At 51.1% G+C, this 22,224-nt stretch overlaps 1 protein-coding gene across 3 annotated transcripts in view; it reads left to right on the top strand.

The window, feature by feature from the left end:
• Positions 1-7,433: 7,433 nt before the first annotated feature.
• LOC112114924 (C-type lectin domain family 2 member B-like) overlaps positions 7,434-22,224 on the top strand; it is a 50,967-nt gene continuing 36,176 nt past the window's right edge. The window contains exons 1-6 of one of the 3 annotated variants that reach the window (XM_024211840.3): positions 7,434-7,514; positions 13,489-13,698; positions 15,113-15,229; positions 16,115-16,326; positions 17,375-17,478; positions 19,071-20,520. In XM_024211840.3, coding sequence (XP_024067608.2) covers positions 13,644-13,698; positions 15,113-15,229; positions 16,115-16,326; positions 17,375-17,478; positions 19,071-19,209 — 627 coding nt within the window. In that variant the 5' untranslated portion in view covers positions 7,434-7,514; positions 13,489-13,643 and the 3' untranslated portion in view covers positions 19,210-20,520. Of the gene's footprint in view, positions 7,515-8,241; positions 8,320-13,057; positions 13,699-15,112; positions 15,230-16,114; positions 16,327-17,374; positions 17,479-19,070; positions 20,521-22,224 lie in introns of those variants that run through there. The other 2 variants (XM_026657743.2, XM_024211841.3) reach the window with 2 other exon arrangements.

Genomic DNA, 22,224 nt, shown 5'->3' on the forward strand with positions numbered 1-22,224 from the left:
CCGTCCGACTCTGCTGACCTACTGAAATCAGGACTGAAAGAAAGAAATTTTGCAGAATAACTAACAGGCAAAAAACATTTTTTTCTTTTCATGTTTCTGATCACTTTTTTTAAACTGCAGGAGTTTGAAAAAAAAAATCAAAATATTTTTGCAAAAAATTCCATGTTTGAACAGGGGAAAAAAGGCCATTTTTTCCCCCAAGGAAAACTTGTTTTTGCTGGGGCAGTTTCCTTTGGTTGTGCCCTCACTGAAACCTAACGGGCAGACGCCATTACTGAGTGGACAGTGTAGGTTGGTTTATAGAGCAGTACCTTGGCTCCCGTGCGGAGATGGCTGGGTTGAGTTTATCCTCTTCATCCGGGTCATGATAGCATAACCATCATCATCCTCCATCTTCTGATGCCTGTGTCAGGTTTGGTTTCTAACAGAGGATTGGAGAATAAGAAGAGAAGCCTGTGGATTCCGGCTGTTCTCCATAAGCCTATAGAGGAAGTACTGGCTCCTCCCCAAGAATCAGGTGTGAAACCACAACATGCAGAAATGCTGGTGTCTGATGGACCCAGGCATGACAGTGGAGCCCGATGCTAAGGAGGTATGTGCAGGTGTCACATGGCTGTATACCTGACCTCGGGGGTCAGATGTTCTTTGGGAATCTTGGGAGACAGACCAGTCCTCGCTTACAGACAGCCTCCCAACCTTAAGCAAATACTCACCAGCAACCGCACACCATACAACAAAAACACTAACCCAGGAACCTATCCTTGCAACAAAGCCCAATGCCAGCTCTGTCCACATATCTATTCAAGTGACACCATCATAGGACCTAACCACATCAGCCATACCATCAGGGGCTCGTTCACCTGCACATCTACCAGTGTGATATATGCCATCATGTGCCAGCAATGCCCTTCTGCCATGTACATTGGCCAAACTGGACAGTCTCTACGCAAAAGAATAAATGGACACAAATCTGACATCAGGAATCATAACATTCAAAAACCAGTGGGAGAACACTTTAACCTCTCTAATCACTCAGTGACAGACTTGAAGGTGTCAGTTTTGCAACAAAAAAACTTCAAAAACAGACTCCAAAGAGAGACTGCTGAACTCGAATTAATATGCAAATTAGACACAATTAACTTAGGCCTAAACAGAGACTGGGAATGGTTGGGTCATTACACTAATTGAATCCCCCCCCCCATGTTAAGTTCTCCTCACACCTTCTATGGGTCATCTCGATTATCACTTCAAAGTTTTTTCTTCTGCTGCTACTGATAGGTCAATCAATTGAGATGAGCTCTTACAATTGGTATGCGTACTTCCACCTTTTCATGTTCTCTGTATGTATAAAAATCTTCTGTCTGTGTGTTCCAGTCTATGCATCCAAAGAAGTGAGCTGTAGCCCACGAAAGCTTATGCTGAAATAAATTTGTTAGTCTCTAAGGTGCCACAAGTACTCCTCTTCTCTTTGGGAATAAGGCAGCGTAGCTCTGCTGAATTCAGTAGAGCGGTATACCAATTGACACACGCTGGGGGTCTGCCCCATTGACTCCAATGGAGCTACAGTCGATTCACCCCAGCCAAGAATCTTGCCACATGGACTTCTGTGGAGCTATGGCCCATTGACCCCTGCTGGGAATCTGAGCCCATTGATGCCAATTGAGTGACAGCCAATTGACCCCTGCCGGGGATCTGAGCCCATTGATGCCAATTGAGTGACAGCCAATTGACCCCTGCTGGGGATCTGACCCCACTGACTCCAATGGAGCTATGGCCGATTGACCCCTGCTGGGGATCTGGGCCTACTGACACCAATTGAGTGACAGCCGATTGACGCCAGCAGAGTTATGGGTGATTTATACCAGGTGGGGATCGGGTTCAGAGCAGTTTGTGGGGAGGAGACGTTGATAAGCACTAGCTGATAAGAACATACGAATGGCCATACTGGTTCAACCCAATGGTCCATCTAGCCTAGTATCCCATCTCTGACAGTGGTCACTGTCAGATGCTTCAGAGGGAGTGATCCATCTCCTATCATCCTGTCCCTGCTTCTGGCAATCAGAGGCTAGGGACACCCAGACCATGGGCTTACATCCTTGACTATTTTGGCTAATAGCCATTGATGGAGCCAGAGGTGAAAGTGGGCCGGTGCAGCACACGGCCGACTTTTGGCTCCCTGCTGTCGGCAGCACTGTCAGACCCTACTGGCAGAGTGCCGATGGGGGGGGAGAAAAAGGGGCAGCTGCCCCAGACCCCAACTTTGGGGGCCCCTATGGAGCCCAGGGGGCTAGAGTGGGACCTGCTTCCAGCTGGGAGCAGGGGTTGAACCCGCCCCTGCACTGACTAGCGGCGGTAGGAAGAGGAGCAACCCAGCCCCAGTCACTTCCCGCCCCCGGCATTCACCGGCAGTAGAATGTCGCAGCTGGGAGCCGGCAGAGCGGAGGGGGCTGGGGTTGGGTCTCTCTGCTTCCCCCCCGCCCCGCCCCCCCATCAGTGGTAAGTCTTGGTGTGTACTTTCACTCCACATCAGTCATGATTTTATAGACCTCTATCATACTCCCCCCCTCCTCCACCCCCAGTCATCTTTTTTTCCCCAAGCTGAACCGCCCCACATCCTTTACCGTCTGCTCACACGGCAGGTGTTTCACACTCTTGATCAGTTTGATCCTATCTGCATTACCACCCACTGCTGCCAACCACAGTGAGGGGTCACAGGGCAGCTGAGATGAAGCCAGCTTCCTGCGGGTCAGCCTTTGCTGAGGTGTGGGAAGCCTGTTTTCCATCTGCTCACCTTCGAGCCAGCGCTGATTGGCCGACGTTCTCCTGCCGGTTCGCTTTGGGCATAGCCCATCCTTCCTGTGTAAATAACAACCCATGGGAGAGGACAACACTGCGGCTTCCTGCCTGGAGTGGGGCCCAGCCCATCTGTCTGCAGTGGGGTTTGCTCCCTTGCTTGGGGGGCTCGAACACTGGGGTCCACAAAGAGATGTGCTGATGTCGGCCGATCATTGGGCAGCCATGCACAGAACCTAGATACCCCAATCCACCAGTCCCAGGGCTGTCTGTCTCTCCTCTCCCCACCAGCTTCCTGGCAGCCCAGCTCCCCAGGACAGGGGTGTAATAGAAACACATGACTGATCTGGGACCATCTCCATCCCCGCTGTGACCCCACTGAGGACAACAGCATGGTGCAAAGGATTAACGCATCAACTGATCTTTAATTGGTTGATAGACTTGTGCCAGGGGTTATTTGATTCCCTGCAGTGTGACAAGGTTGATGCTGATTTCCTAGCGACTGCACTGGGGCAGAAGAGGTGGGAAGGAGCTAATGAAGGCCCAGTCAGTCCAAACTGAGACAGTTGGTTGGAGATGCTTTAAAAGGAAGAGCCCTGTTCACCTGCAGGCAGAGAGTGCAGATCTGAGACTGAACTCACTCTCCCAGAGAAGAGGTTAAGTTTCTGTTGCTTTGTGCTGGCTTTAGGCATGGAGTGCCCAGAACTGCACGGGAGGGTGGGTGGAGAAGCCCAGGGACTCACAAGGGGGTGCTCTGGTAAAGACATGCTATAACACTAGGGCGACCAGATAGCAAGGGTGAAAAATTGGGACAGGGGTGGGGGGGTAATTGGCACCTATATAAGACAAAGCTCCAAATATCGGGACTGTCCCCATAAAATCCGGACATCTGGTCACCCTATATAACACAAACCGAATTTGCTCCTGGTGTGAGGGAGTGAGACTCCCTACGGCGGGAATGCCAGCGGAGCATGCTCATGCTAGGACAGCCTTGAGCTTCTAGCACTGGGGATGGGGGCATGAATTAAATGTAAGTCACTTTACACCCTGGTGGTAGGACTTGCTTTATAAACAGCAGCCCGAGAATACTCGTGGCTTCACCATTACTTAACCAACTAAAAGCAGGTAATACTGACACCTAGTGGCCAGGAGACATTTGATGAAAACTACTTGGCTATAGGACACTAGCCCATCAAGGCTAGTCCAATATTCTAGAGAATATTGGACTAGCCTTGATGGGCCTTGATGGGCCAGTGTCGACTCGCTAAATCAAAGGAAGGGGGCAGGGGGCTGACTGAACATAGGGGAGAGGTTTGCATTGGAGACCCCAGAGAGCTAGAGCCAATGCTCACTCCACAGAGCGTTGGAGCTTCTGAAGAAGCCAGGAAGATTCACGATAGGTTAAAAAATAAATTAAAAACAAAATGATGTTCAGACAGCTGTGATTTTATTATTGTGTGTATTGCAGTTGCACCAAGTCTTCAGCAGAGATCAGTGCCCCCCTGTGCAAAGATAAATGAGACACACTTCCTCTGCTGTATAGCTTATAGTCTAAATAGAAATCTTGTCACAGACAAAAGGGACAGGCACAGAGATAAATACAATAGTAAAAACAGATTTAAAAAAAAAAACAAAATCACATTTACTTATGATCAAGGCTTTTATGAAAACTTCTGGACAGGACACGGGCAATAAATAATAATTCATGGATGCCCAAACCCTGCTGCCTGGGGTTGAATTATTGGCATCGACAAGAAGTTGTGGAGGGCTCATAAAAGAAAGAATCACAGCGTCTGTAAGCTCCATGACAGATTCGTAGCCTTACTTATGATTATTAATATTACAAGGGAGCCTACAGCTCCAGTCAGGGCCCCATAGTGATCACTCACTCACTCACACAGTCCCTGCCCCAAAGTGCTTACAATCTACACAGAGGAGTATCTCATTTTAAAGATGGGAAACTAAGGCACAGGACGGTAGAAGGCCAGATTTTCAGAGTAGCTCAATTCCCAGTTAGGCAGCTGCATGAGCCTTCGGATTAACACCCCACTCTCAGTCTGAGCTCTTGAATCTTCGGCCCTGAGTGACTCACCCATAGACAGGGGGTTGGTGGAAGACCCAGGTGTCCCAGCCCAGAGCCTCACATGGGGAGAAGTCACATCCAGGCTAGTGCAATGATCGCAGCTGTTCAACACACACAGGAGGCGCCCGCACCTTGGCCATTCAACGCTATTAAAGTGCTGCCTCTCGGCTGCATTGGGGCAGCCAGCTCAGTTCCCGGGGCTGTACCATCTCTCCATTCAGTGGGATCTCCTCACCAGCCTCTCCGTCTCGGGTTCCAGCCTCGTGCAGATGTGAGGCACGAGCCGGCACGCAAACGGGGGAGTCTTACCTTGCGTAACCCAACCCCATTGGCTGGATCTGGGTGCCAGCTGACAGGATCTCCACATGCGCAAAGGAAACCACAAGATGAGACAGGGAAGCGTGTTTGGGGAGGAGGGTGTGGGTGAAAGAAAGCGAGAGCGCAGCAACCTTTCAGTTTTACCTTCAGGGTGATTTGCAGCTCCCAGCAAACACCAGGCCACATAAGAAACTATTGCTCACTTGGGTCCCGATCCTCTGAGCAGTTGCGCAGAGCTGTGCCCCCAGCAGACCACCCCACAATGTCCCTAAACTTAAACTAAACACAGATCTGACTGTACTCTGTGGGAAGTCCCACGTCGCACGTGTTTGCAGGATCCAACTCATGCTGGGACAGCATTTTTCAGACCAAGATGGTTTTCCAAGTCATCTTTGTCCCCTCCTCTTGCCCTAACCCACCCCATGCCCAGAGTTAGGGATAGAACCCAGGAATCCTGATTCCCAGTGGCCCCCCCCCCGCTCTAACCACTAGGCGCCACTATCTTCCAAGAGCAGAGGTTTTCTGTTCTAGTTCCAGTCCCTACTGAGAAGCTGCTTTGCTGGCCAGCAGGGAAGCACCCATGCAAACTGGTGGGGTTGAATGAGAAATCCTGAGTTTAGAGATCGCCTTTCACTGAGGCTTAGAGGCCAGGGAAAAGCCTGGGAGTGAGAGATGCATAGTCCAGAGCTGTTCCTGGGACGATGGAAGGTTTTAGGCAGCACCCACACCCCTGGGAGCTCTGACCCTCACTTTCCTCCTAGCCCTCCCAGAGCTGTTGGCCCTTGGGGGGAAGCGGCGAGGGACAGAACAGGGGAAAGAGGCCCTCTCAGGGCACTGTTACAAAGGAAGTTCACAGCTTACATGCTGGCAGCCCCTTTCTGTGCAGCATCCCCTGCAGCTGAGCCATCTCCCCCTCCCTGGGCACCAACAGCCAGGCGTGCTCTGCAAACCCCATATTCCAAGCCAGGCAATACAGCACCTAGGCATGATCAAAAACGCGGGATTTAGCCATGCCTGTCTGCAAGCCTGGTGATTGGCTGTTATTAGCATACTCTCCTCTGATTGGACACAGGGTAGGACGGGCGTAGCCAGCAGCAGAGAACAGCGTGTAGCGAATGAAGAGTGATCAACATAACGCGCGGGAAGCTGCAGGTCTGGGAGGAGCCCCAGCTGATCTGGATTCCCTCCCAGAGGTTGGTGTAAAGTGGCCGTAGCTCTGTTGGAGTCAATGGGCCAGATCCCCGGGTGAAACCACGTCTCTAACCATTAGACCACGCTCCCCTCTCAAAGCCAAGACTGGAGCAGCCTGCATGCTGCTGTCTAGGAAATAGCTTGTGTAACCCACTGCCACTGTGCTTGTGCCACTCAAGGCGGGACTCCTTAATAACTAGAGACCATCATGGCATCTAGTCTCCCCACCTGAATGGCACAGGCCAGAGAACTGCCCCAAATGCTTCCCAGGAGCAGATCTGCCCTGCTCAGGCTTCTAGGCCACTGGGCACGAGGGACCCGGAATTCAGCCTCTTCCCCAGCTGTAATAAATAAAAAACAAGCAGCCACATGGGGCCCAGCTTTGCCCACTAGGGGGATCAGCCCTGGGTCCTCCTGATCTCTTCTGCTTCTTGAGGAAAGGCACCGCAGCAGGGCTGCTGCCTCTGCTTTCTCTCCTTACAGTGGAGGGAGGTGCTGTCTGGTTATTTTAATTTGCAAGCTAGTTTCACATGAGGTAGGGCAGATCTGCAGGTATGCGGGCAAGTGGGAACACAGAACAATGCTTGCAAACCGTATCTATTCAAAGCATAACATGAGGCAGCCGGAGACACTGAGCCAAAATGCCTGAGTCAGTTTAGTGGGGCTAATACAGTTGGGACTGAGTGCAGAATTTGGAGCATTGTAGTTAAGGCATAAATTGGGTGGCTGGAAGTCTGGGCGGGTGTCAGCTGGCAGGAGAACCGAGCTGGGAGCAAAAGGATAAAGGAAATAGGTGCATTCAGAAAGAGAAGCTGTGTGACTGCATTGCTATGTGTCTATCTGCTGTGCTGGATCCCAATAATCTCTCCCTCTAGTCTACTTTATGTAAATTCTTATACCACAGCCCATGGGATTATTGGTGCTTGCCTAGAGCCGTGGTTCTCAACCAGGGGTACATGTATGTACCCTGGGGATACGCAGAGGTCTTCCAGGGGGCGCATCAGCTCATCTAGATCTTTGCCTTGTTTTATAACAGGCTACAGAAAAAGCGCCAGCGAAGTCAGTACAAACTAAAATTTCAGACAGACGATGACGTGTTTACACTGCTCTATAGACTACACACAGACAGGTAAGTACAATATTTATATTCCAATTGATTTATAATTATATGATAAAAATGAGAAAGGAAGCAAATTTTCAGTAACAGTGGCTTTGAAACCTTTGTATTGTTATGTCTGATTTTGTAAGCGAGTAATTTTTAAGTGAGGTGAAACTTGGGGGGACACACGCAAGACAGATCAGCCTCCTGAAAGGGGTACAGTCGTCTGGGAAGGCTGAGAGCCGCTGGTCCAGAAGCCAGTAAGTATACGTCTACACAGCAAAGGAAAACCCATGGCTGGCCCATGCCAGCTGAGTCGGGCTTTCGTGGCTTGGGCTGTGGGGCTGTTTCATTTTTGTGTAGACTTCTGGGCTCTGGCTCTGGGACCCTCCCACCCGGTAGGGTCCCAGAGCCTGAACTCCAGGCTTAGCCCAGATGTCTACACAGCAATGACATAGCCCTGCAAGCCCAAGTCAGGTGGCACAGGCCAACCGTGGATGTTTAGTTGCTGTGTAGATATGCCCTGAGTTTCATGCAGGCACTACGCTGGTTCTGGCACCACATGGCCTGTCTGTCTGAATATTTATCCTGTGCTGATCCTACGACCTTCCTGAGTCATCTCCACTAAGTCAGCCCTATGACTTATCAGGGGTGGGAACAGCCAGTCCAAAAAACATGAACCACCCATATGTGACTGTGCAGAATTTGAGCAGTGGTGTTGTAGCCGTGTCAGTCCAAGGATCTACAAGGTGGGTGAGAGATCTTTTACTGGACCAACTTCTGCTGGGGAGAGAAACGAGCTTTCGAGCCTGTCTATTCCAAGCTCTGCTGTTGGGTGAGTGTGTGTGTGTGTGTGTGGGGGGTGTAAATTGCTTTCCCCTCCCCTGTGCCTCAGTTTCCCCATCTGTGAAATGGCACTAATGATTTTTGTAAAGTGCTAGATCTACTTTATGAAAAGCGCCAGATACAAGCTAGGTATTATTATTATTAAAGATTGTGAGGAGTTCAGATACTCTGATAAGGGGAACCCTATGGCTAGTGTTGGGGTCCGCTAGGCATGGCTACCAGGTAACTCGGGAGAGTGGAAGGCCAAAGTGTCGATGAAGCTCTTTTGCTCTGGGCCTATCTGAACCCCCAGACTCCATCTTGTGAACTCTCACCTACTTCTAGGCTAACTGCTTATAGGCTGAAGCAGAAATGTAAGGGTCAGCTTTTCTAGCAGGCAGCTGCTGTAAACAGGCCTTGCAAGGCCAAAAGATAAGCAGACGAATGGGAACTATTCTAATTGTAACGGCTAGAGAAGGGAGGGGTGGGAGTAGTAGTAAGAGGGAGTAACAGACAAAGGCTTACACAGAAACTGTTTGGGGTATAAAAGATAAAAGTTATTTGTATTTGTTGCACTGGATTTGAGACATGCTGGTCTCCTAGTGCCATTTCAGAGCTCTGAAATAAACTTAGCTTGCTTTCTCCCCTCGGTGTCTTTATTGGTGCCAAGCACACCGGGCCACGGACCATTGTAGTCCCCTCGAGACCTACTGATCTGGGGGGGAAACCAGAAAGATCTGATGTCCATTGGTGTAAGTAAGAGGAAACTGAGGCCCACACAGGGCCATTTTCCATGCGACAGGCTGCTGCCTACATATATTGCAGGTGGCCCCTTTAACATGCCATGCTCTCTTGGCGCACAGCTCGGCCTCCGTCAGCAACGAACTGTGCCACCCTCTAGTGATTTCTCTGTGGGCCCCCTGTTGGCATGGTGGGTCCCTCCCCACACAGAGCCCCCTGCTGGAGTTGTGTTCCCCACCTTCTTCACTGGACCCATCCCTCTCAAAAACAGGTTGCAGTGGGCAGGGAGACACTGATCAGAGTGAAGACCCAAGGCAGATGGAACCCTGCCTCCCCCCGCCCCTCCTACAATTGGTCTTCCATGTGCACCATGCCATCAAGGGGGAGGAAGGGGATGTTTTTTTAAACCCCTGCAGAGGCCTCTGTGTGAAGATGGAAGGGCTAGTTGCTAGCATCCCTGCAGAGCTCTGTGCTGGATTGTTTTAGGGGTTTTCCCTGGACACCCTGCTCTTCACAGCAGTGCTCTGGTGCCCGCTGTTACAAAGTGCCTGTGACTTTCTGGAGCAGGCTCTCTGCAAACTCTGGCAGACCTCACTTGTCAGCTTGGGGCCTTTTTGGACACTGATCTTTGCAATCCTGAGGGAGGAACTGGGGAGGGGGGAGTGATGCACAAAGAACCTGTCCTGGGGTGAGGGGAGGAGGAATGGAGCACACCCAGCACACCTGCCATGGTGGTAAGAGGGAGAGAGAGTGATACAGGGGAAGGGGACATGGGGGGGGGGACACAGAGCCCCTGGCATGGAGGGGCACACAGATGGGGGTAGGAATGGGGGTGAACAGAGTCCCTGGCAATGGGAAGGGGTGACATTGGAGAGGGGATTGTGAGGGTGGCACACAGAGCCTCTGGGCTGGGGGGAGAAGTGGGTATCCTGGTCTAGGGACATGGGGATCTGAGGGGCACACAGAGCCTCTGGGCTGGGGGGAGAAAGGGGAACCCCCTGGTCTAGGGGTCATGGGGATGTGGGGGGCACACAGAGCCCCTGGCATGAGGGAGGGAGGGGGCAGTTGCGGGGGGGGGGCCGGGGCACAGGGGGGGGGTGCTGGGGGAATGGCGGATGCAATGGGCTTTGTTGTGTGCAAGGAGCTGGACACAAGCTAGGCAGCTGATCCCCCTTAGGAGCAAATAAAAGCGGAGACTTCTGCAGAAGCGGGGGGGCTTGGCTAGAAAAGATTCTAGTCTGAGACCCGGGGAGTCGCTTCAAGCCTTGGGCTGGGGGGAGTGAACTGCGGTCTCGGCGAAGGGGGCGGGGGGGGGGGGGAGCGGAGCGGGGCTGTTTGCACTGGATAAAGTGCGTAGCTGCGGCTGCTTTCGCTTTCGTCTCCCCGGTCTGCCATCGAAGGGGGGTGTGTGTGTTTGTGTTGCTCCTGCAAAGGTTGCCTCCCCACCACAGCGCCCTGGCGGGTGAGTTTATTGCATTAGGTTCCTAATGCAACCCCACATGTTGCTGTCTCAGTGCTTCGCTGCACTCACCTGGGTGTGTGTGGGGGGTGTATGTGGGGAAGGGCCGGGGGAGGGGGGAAATAATGGGGGGGTGCTGCTTCCCCTCTGCTGCCGTGTGTGGGGGGGGGGGGTGCATTTTCCCCCGGGCCTTTCTCCGGGGAGTTGGGTTGCCTGGCTGGGGGGGGGGGGGGCTCAGGCTGCTGGAGTTGCATTGAACTGTGGAGCCAGGGGGGGTTGTCTGCAGCCGTGACTGGTGTGTTTTGCACGGAGTTGGGACACGGGATTGGAGGCCCTTAGCTTGGCATTGGGCAGGCGGGGCTGGCACCAGAGGGGGGCGGTGCTGCAGGCATTATATGGACCCCACACGTGTGAGGGTGGAAAACTGCATGTCACTGCCCAGATGATTGTTTCCTTCTAGGGATTGTCTCCCCGTGGAATAACTTTACTCTGGCACCGTTGCTCCGGATTAGCTGATCTGTGTGTGAACGCTTGGCCTTCGCATTCGAGAATCGACTTTCAAGGGAAGGGAAGCCCTTCCTCCCTGCACCCCGCTCCCAAGCAAGTAATTCTTGGACTCACTTTACTGTTTTCTTCCTTGCCTCTCCCCTCTACTGGCAGCTGGGGAGGGGGCGCTCTCCCCTTGCAGTCAGTGTCAGCACGGTGCTAGGGAGCGCTGTGCTGCAGGGAGCGGGATGGGGGCTCAGTAGGAGGCACTGTCCCTGGCAGTCAGTGCTGACCCCAGTGAGGCACTAGGGGAGCTAGGGTGAAGGTGCTGCTGAAGGTGCCACCTTTAAGCTGCACCCCGGTAATTCATGTAACCCCACTGGGGTTCAGAGAGCCTGGCCCCTCTACAATCTTGTCCTGAGGCAGTGGAAGAGCTGGTGGTTCTGGGATGGGGTAAGGGGGAGCAACGGTGTGTGCGTGTCTGGAGCTCCAGATAAGAGAGCTACAAGCAAGCAGGTCCTCACGTAGTGAAGCAGCTGAGAACCTGCCCGAAGCCCGGAAGGGGCAGAGCGGCCGACCGGGGATGCCCCAGAACAGGAGCCAGGAGGAGCGCCATGCCAGGGAGGAATCGACCGAGAAGGACAAACCAGAGCTGGACCCAGGATCCCTGCTGCCCAGAGCTGTGTGGGACCATGAGTGCTGGAGCACGTGACCTTGCATTGGGAACAAGGAGGGAGGCTGTAGCTCGTTAAGTGGGCAGGTTGCCGCTCTGTGTGGCTTTGCAGAGAGCTGCAGAAGAGGGCACCGGAGGGGTTTGTTGGGGAAAGTTCACTGCCGCCGAAGGTGACCAGGAGCACCCAAGACTCACCACTGGACTGGAACTTTGCCCAGATCACCTGAACTCTCAGTAGACGCATTGCTCTGTGCTTGGCCTGTCAGACCGCTGGTACCTCTGGGCCTGTGGGGCCTCGTGTTGGATATAACCCCGTTTTACCGCTCTCCCCCACCCCCCATCTTCCCCTCTGTTTTTCTCCATTCATCCCTCTGTAAATAAATATTTCTCTTTCCTGTATTCACTGGACTGCTCTGGTGTGTGGTGTGTTTAGTCCAGAGGGGGGGAGGAACAGAAGCCCATGGCGTGGAAAGGCATTTTCCCTGTTGCGTTCCTGCAAGCGCCTTTTCTTGGCCGGAGCTGCCGGCACAGCGGACTCCATCTTGGCCACGAGGGCGCCATAGTTACACTAAATTGACTGTAAAAATTGGTCTAGTTACACTGAGGCAAATACCTAATGTAGATGCCAAAGTCACTGGAAGGGTTGGGGGACCCGGGGGCCATGCCCCCCTCTTTTTACTGGCTGTAAGAGCAAGCAATAGAGGGAAGGGCAGAAGAGCGGGCATGTTCTTGGGGACACAAGGTGACGGAGGAGCAAGGCCTCGGGAAGATGTGGGGTGGGGTGGGGGTGGGGTCTCGGAAGAAGGGGCTGGGCCTCCATGAGACTAGGCAGTGTGAGGGCAGGGGCTCAGGGAGAAGGGGTGGTGTGGGGGTAGGGCCTTTGAGGGCACAGCAGGGGGCGGGGCGATGGTTCGGGAGCCTGTGGCCCCCTCACTTTTAGCACACTGCTGCTGCTCCCGGCCCTTCAATGGTTTGTCTTCCTTCAACTGGTTTAAATCTACATCTACATTAGGAATTTACACTAGTATAATTAGAAGATCAATGTTAAAACTGAGTTAGTTACACTGCTCCGACTTTTCTAATATAGACAGGCCCATAGATTAGCAGTACAGCACATTCCGCTTGTTAGTAAGCTGCTGGTTGATGCCTGAAAGTTGCCATTATCCGACGCTGCCTGATAAGCAGAAGTCAGGGTTGTGGTGCTGTAGCCAGGAAAGGAATCGCTAGGACGTGATTTCTCTGGCTCCAGCCCCGCAAACCTGCCTGCAAGCCGGGGTTTTCCCCAGGGAGTGGGGGTCTGGGGGATGCCGGCCTTTTTTTTTTTTTTTTTTTTAAGCTGTCAAGCCGGTTGCCAATAGCCAGACCAGTTACCTTTATAGTCAGCTGGAGTATCAGTTCCAGGTAAAATGTAGTGAGGGTGGTTATTAAGCAGCATCTACTGGAAATACATCTCTGGCTGCGTGTGGTTGCTTTTTCTGTCACTTTCCTGAAGAGGAGAGGGGCATTCCAGTTACATTTCCATATGGGAACTGGCTTCCTGGAAAATCCCCCTTTAGTTGCACTTTGGACGGGGCAGTTCTTTCCCAGGTGTGGTGGGTGAATAAATCCCCGTGTGTAATCTCTGCCTATCCATTTTAGTTTCTAAATCCCTTTGGAGTCCAATGGCGGGGAGGAAATGCAGGATTCTGAGGCAATGTGAGGTTGTTCGTTACACTTCTAACGCCTCTGGATGTGCAGGCAGGGCTGGGGAAGGAACTAGGGATGCAGAGAAATCCAGACAAGCCTTGAAAATTAGAACTGTTTCTGTCTCTTGATTTCAGTTCGGTCCAGTAGCTGCCAAGGGGAGAGGATCCAGCGCTGGGATCTCTGAAGTTGATTGCTGCCTCCAAATTGGACCCAACTGCAGCTAGAGAGGAACTGGTCAGAGCCCAGTGCCCACACCCCAGCCTTCATCTGTCTCGGTGAGAGAGGAGAGATGACAAAAGGCGAGGGTCCCATGGATTCAGAGCAGTGGCTTAGTGAAAGACAAGGTAACTGATGCCTGACTGAGTAGGAACAGTCTGGAAGCCACATCTATTCTTAGGGTATCCAGGTGCCTGGTTTTCGACCGCAAAGTCCGGTTACTGCTGGTGGGGGAGGCGCTGGGTCATCACCCGTGCCAGCCCCTACTCAGCCGGGGTCGCCTCCTCCTGCGTCGGGCAGCTGCAGCTCCCAGCCCCAGCTCTGCAGTCGAGTTCCTCCCAACCCTGGAAGGGGAGGGAGGGAAATAAGCAGCAAGCAAGGGTGAGGAGGAGGGAAAGAGGAGCAAATGGGGGCAGGGCCTCAGGGGAAGAGGTGGGGCGGGGGCGGGGCCTTGGGAAGAGGTGTGGCTTTGGTGGAAGGGGCGGGGCAGGGACAGGGCCTCAGGGGAAGAGGTGGGGCGGGGAAGGTTCCGGCACTCCTGCTGGAGTGTCTATTTCGTAAATATTACAAAGTGTTTCAAAGGCATGTAAGTGATTTGTCAAAGGTGATACGGAGTCTGTGGCGGAGTCGGGCCCTGACTCTCAGTCCTACTTTGACCAGTTCTAGATTGGTAAAGAGTGACCAGTGCAGTCCCGAAACTGGGAGTTGGCTCATCTGCTTTCTGAGGATCCTGTGGGTGTGGGAGAAGGGAAGGAAAATGCTCTTTTTTTGCTGAAATTTTGGTGGCTTTGTTATTTTGGCTGGATGGAACTAACTTGAGAAACAATCAGATGAGGTGCCTTAGGGAAGCTAAAAGGAAACGGGGCAGAAGGAGAGCCTTGTGGCTAAGGCACAAGACTTGGCGTCATGTATCTGCTGCTGGCTCATTGTGATCCAGGGCAAGCCGCCTCTCTCTCTGCCTCGGTTTCGCCAGCTGTGACGTGGTGGCGATGATACCGCCTAGCGGGTGTGCAGATAAGCTCCGTGATGGCAGAGGTCTGCAAGCATTGAAAGGAAGGGGCTGTGGAAGTGCAAAGTTGGTGACCCCTTGGGATTTCTTCAGAGTTTTCCCGCTGCTATCCATGAACCTAGGGTTGCCAATTCTGAAGCTATTCCGGGAGTCGTTCCCCCCCCCCCCATGATGTAATGCCATTTTTTTCAAAGATCCTATTAAAATCTCCCTGATTGCTTTCAATAGTCACCAGGAGATTGATGCTGAATCCAGGAAACTCCAGGCCAATCCTGGAGGGTTGGCAACCCTACGTGAACCTGGTTCCTTGTGTTAAATGTGGAAGCACTGACCTTTGTGCATCAGACTGTGAGGGGCTCTGTACCAGGAGCACTTTCTCAGCAGCATTAATATTTTACCATCTGTTCTCCACCTGGGAAGCGAGTTGCCCTGGCGATGGGCCGGCTAATGGAATGCTACCTGGTCTCTGGCAACATAACTGCTGATGGTGCTGAATCCATCTGGTGCCATGAACGGGTTTTGTTCTCTTTCAGGTGACCTGCCTCACCTGAAACACAGGACAGCTGTTGGGTGGAGAGTCCTGCTGATCATTGGCTTTGTACTCGCAGCCGTTGTTGTGATTGTTGCTGTTCCTGTGATACTTTTGCCCGGTGAGTTGTCGGCCATCACTGCCCATTCCCATTCCCCAGCCACAGGTTCTCTCCTAGGCGACGTGAGGTGGGGGGAGGCATGTGGGATCAGATGCCCCCCTCAGATTTCTGTCAGGGTGCACGGGTGAGAGGGACATGCCTGCGAAAGGCACCAGCAGCGAGCGCTCCCGCCGAGCCCCATTGGGTGGCACCCAGAGCAGGGAAGCGAGACAGGGCTGGCAGCCCAGGGCACGGGGAAGCCAGGTGACTCGCATCCCTTCCTCACCAGCCAGCAGTTGCAGTTACCAGTCGCCTCTGTTTGGCTTGAAATTACATGTATGCGATGCTTCCTACAACCACCTTTGCTGGTCCCTTTGGTTACCCCCTCTCATACTTTCATAGAGAAGCTAGCTTAAAACATCCCGTCTGCCTGAAAGTGTTTCCCTTGCTCGTGGGGACGGTCCCTCCACAGGAAGGCTTAGGAGACTCCTGGGATCGGATTTTAAAATGCTCCGGGCCAGATGTTCAGGACCCAACGTGCCGGGCCCTTTTGAAAATCCAGCGGCTTCTTTTGGTGTGTCAGTGGGAGCTGAGAGCTTGTGCAAATCTGGCCCTGAAAGCTTCTGAAACGTCCGGCAGCCGCGCAGAAAGGCTGCCGGAAGAGGACGGCTGGCAACTGTGCTAGACGAGAGGACAAGTTAGCCCTGAGCAAACAACCAAAGCACCTTTAAACAGGCAAATCTGGGCTTGTACCTGGTACATGACCCATTTCAATGTCAGTTGATTCGTTGGCACAGAAAGGTGCTACCCACGATACGCAAGGTGGCACGTTTATCAGCTTCCTCTCTTGAATTTAGGAAAAGCAAAGGGACACGTCTCTTATCACTGTTACTCTCTTAACTTCAGGGAAATCTCCACCCGAGTCCAAGATGCCTCAATTCTATGCCCCAGCCCAGCTAAGTGCAAAACGCCCCGCTGCCTGCTGCCCGGATGGCTGGGTCGGGTTTGGAGGGAAATGCTATTATTTCTCTGATGCCGAGGGGACCTGGGACTCCAGCCAGAGCCTCTGCTCTTCACTCAATGCCTCCCTGGCTGAGATCGACACCCAGAAAGACCTGGTAAGGAAAAACAAAAAGTAAAACTGATATAGGCACCAAGGAGATGCCTATAGTGGTGGCCCTTCCCAGAGCTTCAGGGGTAGGGTATGGAACAGGGCAATTATGGAGTGACCCATCTCTGTCTTCCACTTCCAGCTTCTGGCAGTCAGAGGTTTAGGGTCGCAAGCCTGGGGCTAATAGCCCATCTTGGCTAATAGCCATTGTTGGGACTTATCTAGTTCTTAATGGTGATCTACAAAGGGTTTTTAAATAAAATTGGACTTGGGCCCCAATAAATCTTAATCCGTCTCTGAGGACACTAGATGGGGAAGGCTGAGAGTTACTACCGAGAATTTGTTCTCAGGTGTCTGGCTGGTGGGTCTTGCCCACTTGTTCAGGGTCTAAATAATCACCATCTCTTGGGTCGGGAAGGAATTTTCCTTGTGGGTCAGATTGGCAGAGACTTTGCAGGTCTTCTTGCCTTCCTCTGCAGCATGGCGCATGGGACATTTGCACATTTAAACTAGAGTAAATGATTCTCTGTAACGTGAAGTCTTTAAATTATGATTTGAGAACTTCAGTAAGTCAGCCAGAGGTTATGGGTCTATTACAGGAGTGCCTGGACAAGCTTCAGTGGCCATTGATGTGCTAGAGGTCAGACTAGATAATCATGAGGGTTTCTTCTGGCCTTAAAGTGTGAGTCTTGCAGACAAGTGATATCCCTCCCAGTTTCCCCACCAGATATCCGCTCCAGTCCTCCCCACCAGATACCTGCCACTATGCCCAACAGTGTAAGCGTGTTAGCTGGATGTCACTATTAAAACATTTAGCAGCAAAATAGTTAACGTTGAGTTAGACATCACTAGGTTTCAGAGTTAACGCGGGTGGAGCTGAAGTGTGCAGTTCATAGCTAATGTTTGAGACTCTCTGCAGATTCAGGGACCATCTACACTAGGAAATGGATTTGTTTCAGGCAACAGGCCCCCTTGAAGTGGTGACTGAAAATAGCTTAACCGTTTCAACAGCATTACAGATTATAATGAATAATGTGCCTTTTTTTTTTTTTAAGGAGTTCGTTATGCGATATAAAGGCGTCTCTGAGTTCTGGATTGGCCTGAAGCGAGCATCGGCGCAGACCTGGCAATGGGTGAATGGCGAACACTTCAACAACCTGTGAGTCCTTTTCTAGCTAATCACTTTGTTGGGTTCCAAATGGGAAAAGGGCTGAATTCAGGCAGATAAAAAAATTAGTTATTCCCAAAACACTGATTACTTTTCGCCTTTGTGACATTTCCCCCGATCTTTGGGGTTCATCCCCCATTGCTGACCTAGCAGATCAGCGGGCTAAATGCCCTTCCCCAGGCTCCCACCCTCTAATGCTCCCACCCTTAGGTGGAAATGAAAGACCCAGGTATTTTTCTGAAAAGTTCAGTGGGGATTTAAGCCCAGATTTTAAAGGTACTTCAGCATTGCCCAGCATTGCAAAGCCGAAATAACTTAGGAACATGAGTCACTTTCAGAAGTGACTTAGGCTCAGAGGCAGATTAAGGTTTTGTGGGGCCCTGGGCCATAGCAAGTGGGGAGCCCCTCCCCACCCCTTCCGCCTGAAGTCCCACCCGGCCCCGCCAGCGCTCTTGCTGGGGAAATGGGGTCAGGGCGCGGGGACTTGCCTCGCTCCATCCGCCTGGCGCTCCTGCTAGGAAGTGGGGGGAGGAAGCCTCCACACCCTGACCCCGCCCCCCAGCCGGAATGCTGGGCGGGTGGGGCAGGGCACAGGGGTGCCCCCAATTTGCAGGGACCCCTAGGCAAGGGCCTCATTGGCCCAGTGGCTAATCTGCCACTGCATAGGCTCCTAAGTCACTTGGGCCTTGCAATGCTGAGCAGAGGAGCAACACCTAAATAACTTTCAAAATCTGGACCTTAGCCCTTCCTCCGCCTGCCTAGCGAAAAAAGTAGGAAGAGAGGCTCCAGTGCCCTTGCTGAGTTAATGCCAATGGCGGCTGGTGAGGAATCTGGCAGGACAATCCCTGAGGTTGCAGCGGTGCTGCAGAAATAACCAGGCTTGTGACCCAGCTATGTTAAAAGGTGTCTTGCATTGCCAGTGTGGACAAAGGACCGTTCCTGAACCCTACTGGAGATGAGCGTTTTAGTCTTTTTTCAGAGGGGTAGCTGTGTTAGTCTGTATCAGCAAAAGGAACAGGAGTACTTGTGGCACCTTAGAGACTAACAAATTTATTTGAGCATAAGGTTTCTTGGGCTAAAACCCACTTCATCAGATGCATGCAGTGGAAGATACAGTAGGAAAATATATATACACAGAGAATATGGAAAAATGGGTGTTGCCATACCAACTGTAACGAGGGTAATTAATTAAAGTGAGCTATTATCAGCAGAAGGAAAAAAAATGTTTGTAGTGATAATCAGGATGGCCCATTTCCAACCGTTGACAAGAAGGTGTGAGTAGCAGAGGGGGGAAAACATTAGCATGGGGAAACAGTTTGTGTAATGACCCATCCACTTCCAGTCTTTATTCAAGCCTAATTTAATGGTGTCCAGTTTGCAAATTAATTCCAATTCTGCAGTTTCTCGTTGGAGTCTGGTTTTGAAGTTTTTTTGTTGGAGTATTGTGACTTTGAGATCTGTAATTGAGTGGAATGAGTGATGCAGGAAGGGGGCGATCTCGAGGGGTTTCACTGGATGGGACCAACTGGCCGGGCAAATGCCCAGCCCCTGCCTGACTTATCGCCAGGGTGTCTCTGTCGCAGGTTTGCGGTAAGAGGAGAAGGCGACTGTGCATACCTGAGTGACAGCTTTGCCACTTCGTCGTGGTGCTCCACGAAGCGCTACTGGATCTGCAGCACACCCGACGGGATGCGAAGGGAGGACGCGATGCCGGGGGACTGAAGGGCAAAGGCTGGGGAAACGCCTCTAGGCCCAGCTGCCTGACGTTCCAAACATCGCTCAATAAGATCCTCAATAGAGCTTGACAGATTCTTTTTTTTTTTTAATAAGCCTCTCTTCTAATTTTCTCTGTGTTGTGGCCCCTGTATAGCCCTCCCCTTCCTGGTTGTGTAACGAAGACCTGATCTACACATAAAGCCTAAAACTTACTCCGGAATGCTGTAGTTAGGCCAACGTAACCCCCAGTGTAGACGCAGCTAAGTTGACCTAGCTGAGCAGAAAGGCAGCACTGCTTGAAGACGGATTGAGACAATCTTAAACAGCAACAGGCTAAGAAAATCCACCGCAAGCAGGGATGCGAGGCAGCCGCACACAACATCCTCCCTAAGGAAGGAAACTGTGGCAAGAGACAAGCAGTCAGGCTGTGTGTTTTCTTCGACTGTTGCAGAACCAGACTCTGTTCGCTCATGCTGTCTCCCAACCCTGAGCAACAAAGTTGTGAGTTAAGGATAAATGGGACCGGGATCCGAACTCCCCAGTGGGCCCTTTGTTGACGCTCATTCATAGCTGCCTCCTGCATAGGGTCGACTGTGTTGCGTTGTCTCCCAGATCAAAACGTAGTTGCTACATCTTTGCTAGAGAGTCTGCTTTGTAGAACCAAGAAGATAATTAAGGAGGGCCAGAAATGAGAGGCAGGTTAAAATGGAAATTGAAATGTCTGTATGTTTGAGAGTGTTACGGCCTTGCTGTGCTTATTGAGACTGGAAAAGGAAGGCCAAGCATGCCAGAAGTTGATAACTAGCTAGGTGTGCTAGCAGAAAAGTTATAGAGGCGCCTGTGAAGAGGCTGTGGAGATGCCTAGGAGCGGTGTTTGCCCTTGTGAGAAGGCATCCGGTTGTGTACTCTGTAGTAGCAATGCGTCACCATTGCATTCCACCGACAGGAATTTGCCTACAAACTCATAGGCAGAGCAGATGCCTTTTACTTTAATTGAGGCCTCTTTACGAGTTCCAGGCAGAGAAGCTGAGGTATAATAGAACCCTTTCGATTGCGCTCGACTCTCACCGTGATCAAGTTTTTAGATAGTGAGCAAAACAAACCACAAAATCCGATTCAGGGTCGGCGGGTGGGTTTCCTGACTTTGCTAAAGAAACTTTGAACTTTCTAGTGTAGACTTAGCCTCCCTAAGCACTGCCGCGGGAGCACTCCCGCAGCAGCGCTTTGATGTGTGAGTGCGGTCGCGCGCGAGCGCTGGCTGAGAGCTCTCCCAGCGCTCTTGCTAATCCACCTCCACGAGGGGAATAGCTCAGAGCGCGGCTCGCGGCGCGCTGAGCCTGTCCACACTAGCGCTTTAAAGCACTCAAACTTGCTGCGCTCAAGGGGGTGTGTGTGTTTTTTCATACCCCTGAGCCAGTAAGTTAGAGCGCTTTAATTTGCCAGTGTAGACACATGGCCTTAGATAAGTACAAAGGTCAACGTGGTCAAACCCTAAGACATAGTGTCTTTAGATGCTGCAAGGTTCATTTGCAAATGTTGCTTAAGAGTTTAATTCCCCTTGGACTCCTTTGCAAGCCAAGTTACAAGTACTCTTGTTGAGGACAAGATGCGTATTTTCCCTAGTTGGGGTATTTTCTAGCTGCATCATCTGTTCAGACCACGGGAGGCTGAATCTAAATAATTGAAATGTATAAAGTCTCACAACTAATGACAATTAATCATGTGATGCCATGGAGTGTTCACTGTTCACCTATTTAATGATTTGCTGTTCGCGCCTTCTGTTTTATAAAGTTTGCTATGACTTTGTCAGTCCTATAAGCTAACTGTAAAAAAAAAAAAAAGCACCTTATTATTTTTTCTTCTGTTGTAATTTGCTCATATTCATTGCCAATAAAGTTTAAGGCTAGAAGGTACCTCTTGTTTTATTTAATCTGTCTTCCCTCCTTCTAACTTAGAGACAACTGAACATTTTCTAATGAAAAGTTTGTCAGAAAATAGGACTTAGTTGAACATTAACTTTTTTTTGAAGAAACGTCATTTCAGTGACTTCATATTTTAAAGTTTTCTGAAGTTTTTTTTTCTTAATTTATTATCAAAACAATTTCAGGGGGAAGCCCAATGTTTTTCAGTATTTTGTAAATCTCGTGAACTGTGGAGTGTTTTTCATTCTTTTCTCCACTTTCTGGCTGCCTTCCAACTTTTGCCAGGTGGAAAACAGTAAGAGCGTTTCTGAAAGTAATATGTTGTGTTCAATTAACATTTCAAAGTGAAAGTGTTCCTTAAACTCCCCCCCCCCTTCACAGACGCATACAAACCCTTTCTCACTCACTGTCTCCAAAGTGGAAGAAATTGGGAACAAATAAAAACATGTAGGCGGGGAAAGAAGTTTTGCCCTTAAATTGTTCCATTAGGATGTTTTAAAATGTTTGAAAGGGGATTTTTTTTTTCTGTGAAAACTTTTGCAGGACAAAATGCTGCTTTTCCAGTTAGCGCTAGTCTGTATTGTTGTTTTTCTCCTTTTACGTATTGGTTTATTTTTATTTTTCCCCCTGACCTAGCGCCATCTGATGGGCTGGAGAAGATGCTGCAATGTTGTCTAGGTTTATTTCAGAGCGCCCTGATCTGCTGTGTAGATAGAGTGGAGACCAGGGCTGGGAGGAGCAAGGTGGAGTTGAGCCTGCTGCTCTTCCAGGACATCAGTATGGAAATACCCACTGCAAGCATTAAAATGTGGGCGGGAGCTAATATACTAATCAGCGATACAAACTCAATACAGGGATTATTGTACAGTTTTAATGTGCCTAGCTCTGGGACTACTTGCACTTGTAATTCAAATAATTAATCAACACTCAGAGGCCTCTGTTCAAGAAGATCTGTCCTCTTACAGTCGTATTTTCAGATCTGTGGCTGCGAAGTGCAGCTCTGCGTGTGTTCCATTCGAAGGTGCGTTCGCATGCAGACCAGTTCATTCTGTGCTTACACGTGCCACGGCACCGGGCAGAGAGCCCCCCCCCCCCCCCC

The sequence above is a fragment of the Terrapene carolina genome, unplaced genomic scaffold (assembly GCF_002925995.2).
Source record: "Terrapene carolina triunguis isolate 2854851 unplaced genomic scaffold, T_m_triunguis-2.0 Scaffold287, whole genome shotgun sequence".
Lineage (NCBI taxonomy): Eukaryota > Metazoa > Chordata > Testudines > Emydidae > Terrapene > Terrapene triunguis.